The sequence below is a fragment of the Rhea pennata genome, chromosome 16 (genome assembly GCF_028389875.1).
Source record: "Rhea pennata isolate bPtePen1 chromosome 16, bPtePen1.pri, whole genome shotgun sequence".
In the NCBI taxonomy this organism is placed as follows: domain Eukaryota; kingdom Metazoa; phylum Chordata; class Aves; order Rheiformes; family Rheidae; genus Rhea; species Rhea pennata.
In genome coordinates, this window is record NC_084678.1 from 2,986,252 (window position 1) to 2,997,437 (window position 11,186).

The following is an 11,186-nucleotide window of genomic DNA, read 5'->3' on the forward strand; positions in this document are numbered from 1 at the left end:
CAGTGATGTCTCAGGGCTGATGTTTCCCACTCCACAAGCTGATGTTCCTGGCTCCTGACACTTCCCCCAGAAACCCTGGGCTGCTGGTGCTGCACAGTGAGATCTCCTTCCACGAGCTTTTCTGAGCCTGGCCTTTTTAACATGCTGGACTGCGGGGAGAAGAGCCAGTGAGCTGCTCTTCCACCAGGCAGAGCTCGGTGGTGTGGAATGAAGAGAAATTAAAAAAATGTGAAATGAGTCAAGAGGAAGGAAAGAAAGGATGTGGAGAGGGAGGGAAGAAAAGAGAGGAAAAGAAGAGTAATGAAAAAGAAATATAGAGGTCCAAGAAATAGATCCCAGCTACCTGGTTATGGGAAGTGAAGCCCAGCAGTAACGGTCAAGCATAGGCTCAGAGTCCGCCCAAGGGAGCCATGCCCATGCTAACTGCCTCCCACCTCTGCCTCTCCCTGGTAGCCCCTGGGCTAACATCACCCTACCTTGCAGGTGCTGTGGAAAGAACGGAGTGTTTACAGGGTGACCACCGGAGCCAGCTAGATGCTAGTTTTTTATTTTTAATTACATGGGTAAAGTGATGGATAAGGGATTTCTTCCAGGCTCATGACTTGCATGTGGGACTTCCCAAGCATCTCTGCTGCGTGGCAGCTGTGCTTGTCCTCTGCACCTCGGCCACATGCTGTCATTGCAGGGTCTTCAGCTGCACGGGCCCACAGCAGCGCAACCTGGGCTGGTGAGCAGCTGCTCTTGGCGGTGATAGTGCACTCCTGACCTGGGTAACCCAACCAAACCTCCTGAAACGCCCTCTCTGCCACCCCAGCGCGGTCTGACAGGACCTTTGCTGGGCCTCTCGCCTGAGCTCCTTCTTCACAGCTCTCATCAGGAAAATTTGACCTCCCACCCCGGACAGCATGTCCCTCCCAGCTTCTTTGACCACCTCAGGAAGGCAAAGGACCTCCTGGCCTTCCCTGGCTTGGCCCTGCCATCCCCGCAGCATAGCCCCAACGGGCAGTTGGGAGGATGCGGGTGTCTTCTGCCCTCAGCATCATGTGGGTGCCCAGGGTCCAGCAGCCCTGGCAGCTCAGCTCCTCTCTTCATGGGAGGCCCCAGGGCGATGGGGGCCACCCATAGCAGATTACCGGTGTCCCACTAGCTTGTGTTGCTCAGATTTGCTCTGTCTCTCCCAATTAACCACTAGGAAGGGAAGGCTCGGAGTGCAGCCAGCATTGCCAGAGCTCCTGCAATTTTCCCGGGGTGCCTGACTGCAAGCCAAGGACTTTCAGCTGCAAAAACAAAACAAAAAAAAAAAAACAGGACAAGGAAAATCTCACATTCCCAAGAGCCTCATCTTTAAAGTATCTCCTTCAGTGCCTGAGCTTAAAAGGAAAATTATCAAATAGGAAAATCAACAGAGCAAAGGCAGCTGGCTCCCGTGCTGTGCGTTGTGCGTGGCTCCGGCTGCCGCGGCCGGCCGCGGCACACCGGCTTTCCGAGGTTGCCAGGCTGTTGCCCGCAGCCTTTCCAACTGCGCAGCGCAGTGGAGAGGGCACGGGTAGAGCCACCTGCCTCTTCCAGATCATTTGCCCTTAATAGATAGGAAATGTGATCCCAGTGAGCCGGGTGGACAGGGAGCGACGGATGGGAGGCAAGGGGTGCTGCAGAGTTAGGGCACGTTGGTTTCTGAGACATAAACCTCAGCATTTGGGGAAAGATTATGTCTCTGAGTGATGGAGAAGCAATTCTTACTATGTTACCGAGAAAGTAACAGTTTATTGCTTGGCTCTTATCTCTTTACGGGTGCTAGATTTATGAGCCAGTATGTGTAAACACGTTCCCAGGAGAAGCACCTATGTGTGTCTGCTGTGCACCTCTCTGCGGCACCTATAAATAAACAGGGACTGCTCCAGCGAGCTCTGCCAATAGCCCAAGATCGTCTTGTCCTGAGCTGCACAGGCACAGCTCTGCGAGCCACATCTCACTTATCCTTCACCCTAGTTACGGATTGCGCAGAGAGACTCACTCATGATTTAATCCAGAATCTGGCCCTCTGGATTTGCCTGGGATGCGAGTCAAGGGGAAATGGACTCTCTGTATTACCCCCACTGATATACGGAAATAGAAATGACAGAAGTTGTTTTATTTAAATGTACACCTACTATTTACGTGGTGCTGGTAGCCATAATACAAATCAATTTGTTCCGTATGACCAAGTGATAAAGACTCCTCCTGTGTCAGCATTTGCTCATTGTCCATGCTTTGACCAGTAATCCGTTTCTGTTGTAATGACTAATATTTCAGACGTCCAGACTGCCAGGCAGTTGAGAAGAGAGAGCGAAAGGTTTGCTTCCTCCCACAAATGTGGTTGTGTTAAAATATGGGCCAGAGAATTATACTACTCTGTGCTTCAGCAATATTTCATCCTGGATCGGTGACAGATTTAAACTTTGCCATCTGGACTAGCAAAACTCCTGATAGCTTGCTGGAAAGCAGGGAGACCAGGTTTGCAGGGAGCTGTTGTTATAGCTTCTTCTAACCATAATAAATTTTTCTAAATGTTAGCCTTCCAAATTGCAGCCCTATAATTTATAGAAATGCTATGTTAAACACATCAGATCATTTCTTCAGTGGCTGGGTTTTATTTTGTCCCTGCATGGGAGATTCACAGACTAGAGTATTGAAGGGAAGGGATATCTCCTTTTGGATGTGGAAGAATCAAAGATCCTGACAGTTTCCCTTGATCCAGCAGCCCAGGTATGTGTTTGAGTGTTTGAAGTTTAATAGAAATCCCTTGGGATTTGGCCTCTCCTCTGCCTCCAGTAGGTAAAACATGCGCAGGCTTATGCCATAATAAATTTTCTCAAGTCACTCTCTGCAAGAGCCAGGCCTTCAGTTAGAATAAATCCTAACTGTGTTGGCCCCGATCTGTCCAGGTCTTCAGGGCCTCCCTCCCTCTGCCTGCAGCGTTTGCCTGAGCACCTCTCTGCATGCGGGATGTCCCTGCCCTGCTCCGGAGCGGGGCCGGGGGGAGCCCGGGCCACGCTGCTGGATGCGGTTGTGCCTGGGAACGCCGCAAATGAGTCAGTGAGGCCGATGGGAAAATGAACCTGTATTTTGGGCATGTCTCCCAGGGCAGGCTTTCCTGGACCCCAGGGCTGTAGTCCCGTTGGTCCCTGTGGCCCTGCCGTGCGCGGCTGGACTGTTTATTGCTCTGGGCTGTGAAAAGACGTGAGTTCTGCCCCGGGAGATGCCGCAGTGCTGTGGAGTCAGCTACTGCTCTAATTGACCTTTGGGAGCAAAAACCTCTGCCCGTCCCAGCGACGCTGGTGCTGGTATTGCTGTGCGTCTGTAAGGGCAGTGCCTTCGTGGAGCCGTGGGACAACCTAAGCGAAGTCTGCAAGAGCAACAAAGTGCCTGGCAGCTCAGTGACCCGCGGAACCGTCGCCGAAATGGTGATGAACACGATCTACCACTGCCTTGTTTTCACAGCCTGCAGTCGTGGAAGGATGGTCTCCTCCTGGCTCTGCTGGCATTCACATCCCTTGTTAATACCCATTGCAGTCACCACCTGGAGCTGGTGTGGAGCCTCCTCCAAACACCAGCTCCAGCTCTCCAATGATTGTGGGCAGTGCTAGGAGCAACGAAACTCCTGTGTTCACGGTACCAAATCCAACCCAACAGGGCTGAGAAAAAAAAAAAACATGGGGTAGAACAGCAGCAGGGCATTAGTACCAAGAGTGGTGGACCCCACACCAGCAGTAAGGCTTTGGGCATGCTCCCCAGCCTGCAGCAGCCTCTGTGCAGTCCTGGTGTCTGGGACATGCTTGTTTCCCTTCCCACATTTCTCTCTCAGCTTCCAGCTACTTTAGCTATTTGTAGGAAGAAAGAATCTTGCACCAGATGTGCAGGATTTTAAAAGCTCCCCATTTAATCAGTGCCAGATGTTGTAAGTAGCTTTCCAGCTGATAGTATTTCTACTGCTGCGATAATTAAGAGTGTGCAACCATTAATGGAAAGATGCAATCTGAGAACAACCTGTCACTTGTGATTATCAGTACAGGGCCGTCAGCCAGGTAATTAAAAGTATAGCCACTCACATTTTCATCTGCTATTCAGGTACATGCTCCGAAATGGCACCGTCCTTTCTGTAAATGTAATGTAAGTGCACCACGTTGAAACAATTTGCCCTTCAATTCCTAATGTGTTGGTTTTGAACTTTTGCAAGTCATTAAAATGTTATTTAATTACTAAAGAAAACTGGCACAGAAGAGATATCAGGAGTTGGAGGCATGATGCTACTTGACACAGCCTTACAGGCTCATGCTAGCTCACTCTCTAATTGTCCCTGTTTTATTTTTAAAGGCCACGATGTCACCAACCAATTGAAAAATTGCAAAAATTATTCCTCTACACAAAGGAAGCCCTGCCAGGTCACTGAAAACTGATCCATCACTTTCAGTGAGGCTTATCCTACATGCAATAAAATTACTAGGCGCACAATTTCCAGATAAATCACTGAAGCTAAGGCACTCACTTTCTACTAGCATTTTTTTCCTCTATTCGTATTGGAAGACCTGCTTTTTGCTCTAACTTTCTAGGATGCCAGTGAAAGCATCCAACCACTGTCTTCCTTCTTCCAAAACCTCTTGGAGGACTGGCGTTGTGCGTTAAGCAATGACCTAACAGGCCTCTTGTAGCAAGGTCGCAGACCTCAGTGAATCCCTTGTTTAAGCCAGCTGCCTTCCTTGAGGACGCCATCAGGATTTGCAGGTATCAAAAGTGGTGCTGCCAGAGGCTGAGATGAGAGTATTTGCCATCTCGCAGCGCACACCATAGACTCAAATGGTGGGATTCATCTCACACAACTTCAGGCCTCTATATCACGGAGATTTTCCTGTGAGCTAGCTTGTCTGGCCTCCCTTTATGCTTGGTAGATTAAAAAAAAAAAAAATCACCCTTTCAGTGCAGCTCACCTGACTTATTTTAGATGTCTGCCTTTGGGTGTGATGGATCCTGACTTGGATCTGCCTCTTTCTGTCCATAAAGAGAGCCTGGCTTGGACAGTTCCAGTGTCTGAAGCTAAGAGAGATGAATCGCACTGCACTTGGACTGTCAGGGCCAGGTCCCCAGGATAATTAAGCACCTACTTCCATTTTAAATGGGATGTTAAGTGTCTTTAATCCCCTGAGACTCCAGGGCTAGGGCTGCAGCATCCCTCCCACGCTTTTGCTTTTCACCCACACAAATTTGCAGATGTTCTTCTACCCCCTCCATCCTGCAGATCAGGCATGTTGTAACCTAGCTCTTTGCTGTGTCTGTAAATAACAAGCAGCAAAATGGTGCTGATGGGAATTTGCGTCAGCAAAATGCCAGGCTTTCCGGCGTTGCTCATCCATTCCCTAGGAGGCCCCTGCTGCAAAAAGTGTAACAACATTTACTGCATTTATTGACCATTTAAAATACCAAACTGGTGTTTTAGCAAGTCTTAAAAAAGCCTAGGACTTCACAAGTGTATCTTAGCTTTTAGCTAACACACACACATACACACCCGTCCACCCGTCTGTGCCAGGTTGGCTCCAGCAGGGCAACAAGGGCAAGAAGAAAGCAGTGAGTGTGCTTCAGATTTTGGCAGGTGCCTCCAAGCCATAGCAAGCTTCCCCAGCAAGAGCAGGGACCAGTGACCAGTGACATCCCAGGGAATGAATTTCTATGGTGAATAAAGATGCTGCTGCTTCTCAGGCAGTGTCCTTAAGCCATACAGAGAGGTCACCACTGCTTTCCCCAGGCTGTGGACCCAGAAAACCTTCATTCCATGGCATTGCTAGAGCCAGCCAGAAGTGTTTCACCAGAGCCTGTCAGATCTAAGAAATATTATAAAATTGCAGCAATATTTCACTTAAGTTGCATCTAAGGGGAAAAAAGAGAAAGGGAGGTCTGACAATGTAGAAGCAACCTATTTCAATCTTCTTTACAAGCGACTTCCTATTTTGATTTTATTCTGTGTTTATTGGATTCGAATAGAAATGGAGTCAGATATCCTTGGCGATCAAAATAGATTGGAGGGCTGAGGGGAGTTATTTTTCTTGGAGATTTTCTATATTTCCAAATTTCCTACCAGGTCAGAATAAAAATCAAGTTATTGGTCTTGAAAATCTCCTTGAAAAATTTCCACTTTCCGTACTACCTATCTCTTAAGTCATATGAACATGGTAGTTGTTATATTCCAGCAAGAGCTGATGTGGTAGGAATTAACTTTCAGATCAGAAAGGCACATAAGAAAATAAATATAGATCATGCTATGTTCAGGGTAGAAGGCTACTAGAATATTCATTCCTCATCTCTCAGGCCAGCAGACACATTGGCTAAAGTCAGATAAGGATGAGAGGACACCAAGACTGAGGAAGGGAAAACCCATATCAGAGAGCAGCAAGTTGCTGGATTTAAAATATATGTTGGGAAGCCCAGTACCAGCATAGGCGGGATAGGCATCTCGGGTGAAAACATGAATTTCTAGTCCAAACCACGCTTCCCATCTGCTGCCCTGGCCAGATACCTTTCCTTTCTGTCATTTCTTGCCTACTGCAGGACACTAAATTCAAGTCTCTCTTTTTCTCGATTCAGGCTACATACTTGGGTGCTCATCCTTTGATGCCATACCTCCAATGACAGCATGCTGGGGCATCAGCCAGCACCCAGGCAGTTGTACCTTTGAATGCCTGCAGTAATCGTGTGTTTTCTCTCGCCTTGCGAGAAATGCAATGTTGCAACTTGGGGTTGAAGTGCAATCCAAGCCTAAAAAACAGAACACGGGCAGGGTCACAGTGGGCGAAGAGAGGTGCCAAACATCTGCAGTACCAAAGCTATTCCGTTAGTGAACATCCTCTTCCTCCTGACTTCTCCCCCAACAATTACACGTGATAAGAACAAAGATAAATCAAGACCCGTAGCAAACATACAGCAAATGTTACGGATGCTTGAGGAGAGGTAGGCTGAGGGTTTTTGCTGCTCGGCCTGCAGAGCAGCAAACGATACTGGACGTTGGAAGAAACACTCCGGACACGACCCCAGGGCCAGGTCTGGGCCAGGAAGGCAAAGTGCACGTGTGTGTGTGCAGAGTGCCCGGGGCGGCAGCAGACTAGCAGCGGGGCGGGTAGCGGTGCCGAACTCTCCGTGCTCCTTAACCAGTGCTCTCCTGGCTCTTGTCTCTGCAGCGGTTACGACTTTGACTACGACTATTACAGAGACGACTTCTACGACAGGTAAGGAGGGGACGCGCGGGCCTGCAAAGGTCTCTTTTGGGGCATGCTGCTGCCCGGAGTGGGTCACTCCTGCGGCGCTTCAGCCCGGCCCTGGCCCCGCACAGGCTCTTCGAGTACCGGGGCCGAGTGTCGCCGGTGCCCCGGGTGGTGCCCGTGAAGCGGCCCAGGGTCACCATCCCCATCGTGCGGCGCGTGAAGGCGACGCTCCCCGTCAAGCTCTTCGCCAGGTCGGCCGCCATTGCCAACAGCTCGGCCAAGCTGAAGTGTGAGTATGTGCGTGCGGGCTGCCGGGACGGTGCGGGGCCCCGCTGGCGCCCCGCTCTGAGCCACGACGTGCTGGTCGGGGGAGGTTCTTGCCTATTTTTCCCTGCTCAGCGAGGGGATTTTGATCAAGTCAAAAGGGGTGAGGAGGCTGATTGTGGGATCTCCAAGCTCCATCCAGCAGTCCAACACCTTCCCTTTGGTAGCCTCGTCCCCGGGAAGCCTTTGCACCTCCATGCACAGAAGCTCAGGGCTGGAGAAGGTCATCCTGCTGGGCCACAAAGACAAGATAGACCCATTCCCAAAAGCCCCCAAAGGTTTCTTCCACCGGGGCTTTCCCGTGCCTTGCGCTCAGCCTCTTGCCGGCCCAGGAGTCCGTGCATGGAGGTTGCGCAGGTGCAAGATGAGCATGCGACGTGACCGCAGTTTCTGCTGCTCCCTGATTTCTTTCCTGCCGCAGTATTTGCCTTGCCACCACAGCTGTCTTCAGCATGTCCAGGTCAAAATCTCACCCGTCCCCAGCTTGGGAGGTTTCTGCTGCACAGCCGTGGCCGCGAGGGCTGAGCGTTACAGTAGAGATGACGAATGCCATGTCTCGCTCACAGAATCATCCCCAATACGTAAAACGGCCGGGTAGAGTAAGTGCCTTTCTTTCCTTCTTCCGTTCCAAGTGAAATGCAGTGAGCTGCAAACAATCAAAACCGAACTGACACAGATCAAATCCAACATCGATGCTCTTCTGGGCAGATTGGAGCAGATTGCTGAAGAACAGAAACTGTCTACAGGTCGGTTGGCTGCGTCTCAAAGCCTCAGGGCTGGCCCTGGGAAGGGGCAAAGAGCTCAGGAGCAGAGAAGTGCACTTCAGAGCTGGTCGTTTAGGCGGGCAGGGTGGTCCCTAAGGTTTTGTGGTTTAAAACAGTCTCAGGGCTCTGACTTTGCAGCATCCACACCACGTTCTGCTGGGGAGCCCCCTCAGAGACACGGTACGAGATGTTTCTGCAGCACCAAAAAGGATAAAGTACTTCACTAACAAACAGGAAGATGCAAGTCCTTGCCCTGAGGAGTTCAAAATCTGAAATTCTCAGCTACAAGCCCCGAGTCATTTTTTGGTGGAGAGGGAGAGGGAGGTTGCCTCTTTCTAAGGAAATTTCATTCTTCTCCTGAAATGGCAATTCAAAGCTGAAAATTTGTATGGGTTTTATATATCAGCAGTGGGTTACATCTCAGTGCATACACAATTCCATTTTCTGCCAATGTTGGTATTAAAGTAAAAGGGAAAATGGGCTACAAATATTAGACTAACTGGAAACATCACTGCAAAAAAAAGTGAAAAAAATCTAGATTCTGGAAACATCTGTGTTGCCAGGTGGATAGGCTGCCAAAGTTACTGCCAAAGTGGCTGTATTCCCCTCTACAAATTAGGGAAATGGGTTTTAAATCATTAGATTTTTTTTTTCTCTTTGGTGGTATGGTTCATATGTTTTCCATTTCTCTGGGTTGCAGCTGCCTCCTATACTCCCTCCCCTCACACCCCCCTGCCAAGGACTGGCAGAGTGAAGGGTTCTGATTTGCCCTCTCCAGTATTTATTTCAGCCAGTTCCCTCAAAATCAACACTGTAGGAAAAAGCCTGTGTGCATTAGCAATATAACAACTCCTGAATGCAGGGGCCCACTGCATTAGTCTCATCAGACTTGAAGGACTCCCCTCTGCCACCTTCTTATCTTGGTATCTTGGCTCTTGGTCTCGCAGAGGTGCGGAAGAAGGCTGATGGAAGCAAAAGTGAGATCTCCCAGGAAGACACAGCATCAGAAGCAGAGATCAACACAGAGGAGCCACTGAATGGGGATGAGGGTGAGGAAGAGGGTCTCACACGGGATGAGTGTGAAGATGAACTGGTAAGAGGGTTTGGGTAATAGATCCCTCCAGCCAAGGGAATGTAATAATGAACAACAATTTTACTGGAATTTTTTAAGTCCCTTGGAAAGTACAGTTTTTCCTTCTTAAGAAGAAATAACTGTATTTAATCCCAGGATTGTTCACAGTTTGGTCATAGAATGGTAAGGTTGGAAAGGACCTCTGGAGATCATCTAGTCCAACCCTCAGCATAGCCCATACAGGGATTGAACCCATGACCTTGGCATTAGCAGCACCACACTCTAACCAGCTGAGCTAAACCTGCCCTTCTGAAATGGTCTGCTGCAAAAGCTGTGACCTAGCAAACGCACATGGAGATGCTGGAGAAATATAGTTGGCTCTTGAAATTCATACCACATTTATCCTTGATTTCATAACAATTAATCAATGGTTAAAAAAAAAGTTGCTTTACTCCAGAGTGATTCTGAGATGGATTAAAACATATAGCAAAGACATGCCGTATTATATTTACTGCACTTTCCTAACAACTTGTATTTGCAATGACCTTTCTTTTGGATGGACACCAAATTACATAAATCTAGTTACACAGTTTGAGCAAGCAGCTACTGCTGTGCATGAAGCTGTATATCCTTACTGAAGGCAGCACTTTCCTGGGCCTGATGTCGTACAGATTGACTTTAGTCTTTCCCTGAGTAAGGATATTTTCTAGGCAAGGACTGCAAGCAGGCTCAGCGAGCCCAGTGGGCAACTTCTGTGCCTAAAATTAAGCCCCTGTTTATGCAGTTTGCAGGATGAGAAGCCTATGTTTGCTTACTGTGATGATACAGGGTACTATATTACTAAAGGTAGTACTGTCATCTCTTCAAAATTAAGGTTCGTCTGAGAACAGGATCAGCTCCACACCCAGGCCAAATGAGCAGTTGCAAAGGGCAATAAAGTGCTGGATGGAGAGCTAGCCCTGTGCTGCTACATGCTTTCCCGGGCCTCAGCCCTGGCAAGTCAGGCTAGCTGGTGCTGCTAGTGCCCAGGGCACCTTGGTCAGGACAGATGAGGGATTTAAACAGGTTTTCAACTGTTTCAGCTTCTGGGGCCTCATAGCTGAAGCCCATGACCTCTGCTGAATCTAAAGAGCTGATTAAGAAGACATCGTAACAGACTGCTATAAAGAAGAAAGGCAAAAGCTGGCCTTCATCTCTATGTTGATTAGGACAAGGAAGCCCAAGTTTAAATTACCCCAAGGGAAACAGATGGTAGAAATTAGGAGGGAAACTTGCTGATGCTAATGATGATAAAGCACTATGCAGCTGTCAACAGCAAATGTGGACTTCTCCACATTGCTGGGATATGAAAACAGAGTGGACAGACATCTACTGGGAATGATTTAGGATGAGCTGGAACTCATTAGGAGTAGAAAATGAACAAGATAATTATTTCAGGTCCCTACAGTCTCTATTTTCTGTAATTCTCTGGTCTATAAGTGTCATTAAGATCAGAAATACTTTGCTGCCAGCCTTAGACAGGCTCAGGTGTGCTCAGCGTGCGGCAGTTCAATGTGTGCAGTTTATCCACAAGGGTATTAGACACTGCAAGGTAAATCACAAAAGCAATCCTTTATACTTTGATCCTGACCTTGCAACACTGAACAACTTGTAAATCTTTCCAGTTCTTGGGGAGCAACTTCATCTCATGTCTCTTTGACCTGCAAACATCAGCATAGCCTTCACCTCCTGTTATCCATGGACACTGTGTCCACATTTGCCACTAAGAACATCTACCATTGTTTGGAGGGGTAGCGAGAA

At 48.6% G+C, this 11,186-nt stretch overlaps 1 protein-coding gene across 1 annotated transcript in view; it reads left to right on the forward strand.

The window, feature by feature from the left end:
* The window catches only part of RALY (RALY heterogeneous nuclear ribonucleoprotein), a 147,603-nt gene extending 137,064 nt beyond the window's left edge, over nucleotides 1-10,539 (forward strand). Inside the window, exons 5-10 of the mRNA XM_062589531.1 lie at nucleotides 4,926-4,958; nucleotides 7,203-7,250; nucleotides 7,355-7,515; nucleotides 8,183-8,296; nucleotides 9,262-9,407; nucleotides 10,486-10,539. Of these exons, the coding sequence (XP_062445515.1) occupies nucleotides 4,926-4,958; nucleotides 7,203-7,250; nucleotides 7,355-7,515; nucleotides 8,183-8,296; nucleotides 9,262-9,407; nucleotides 10,486-10,539 (556 nt within the window). The remainder of the gene's footprint in view (nucleotides 1-4,925; nucleotides 4,959-7,202; nucleotides 7,251-7,354; nucleotides 7,516-8,182; nucleotides 8,297-9,261; nucleotides 9,408-10,485) is intronic.
* The last annotated feature ends 647 nt before the right edge of the window (nucleotides 10,540-11,186 follow it).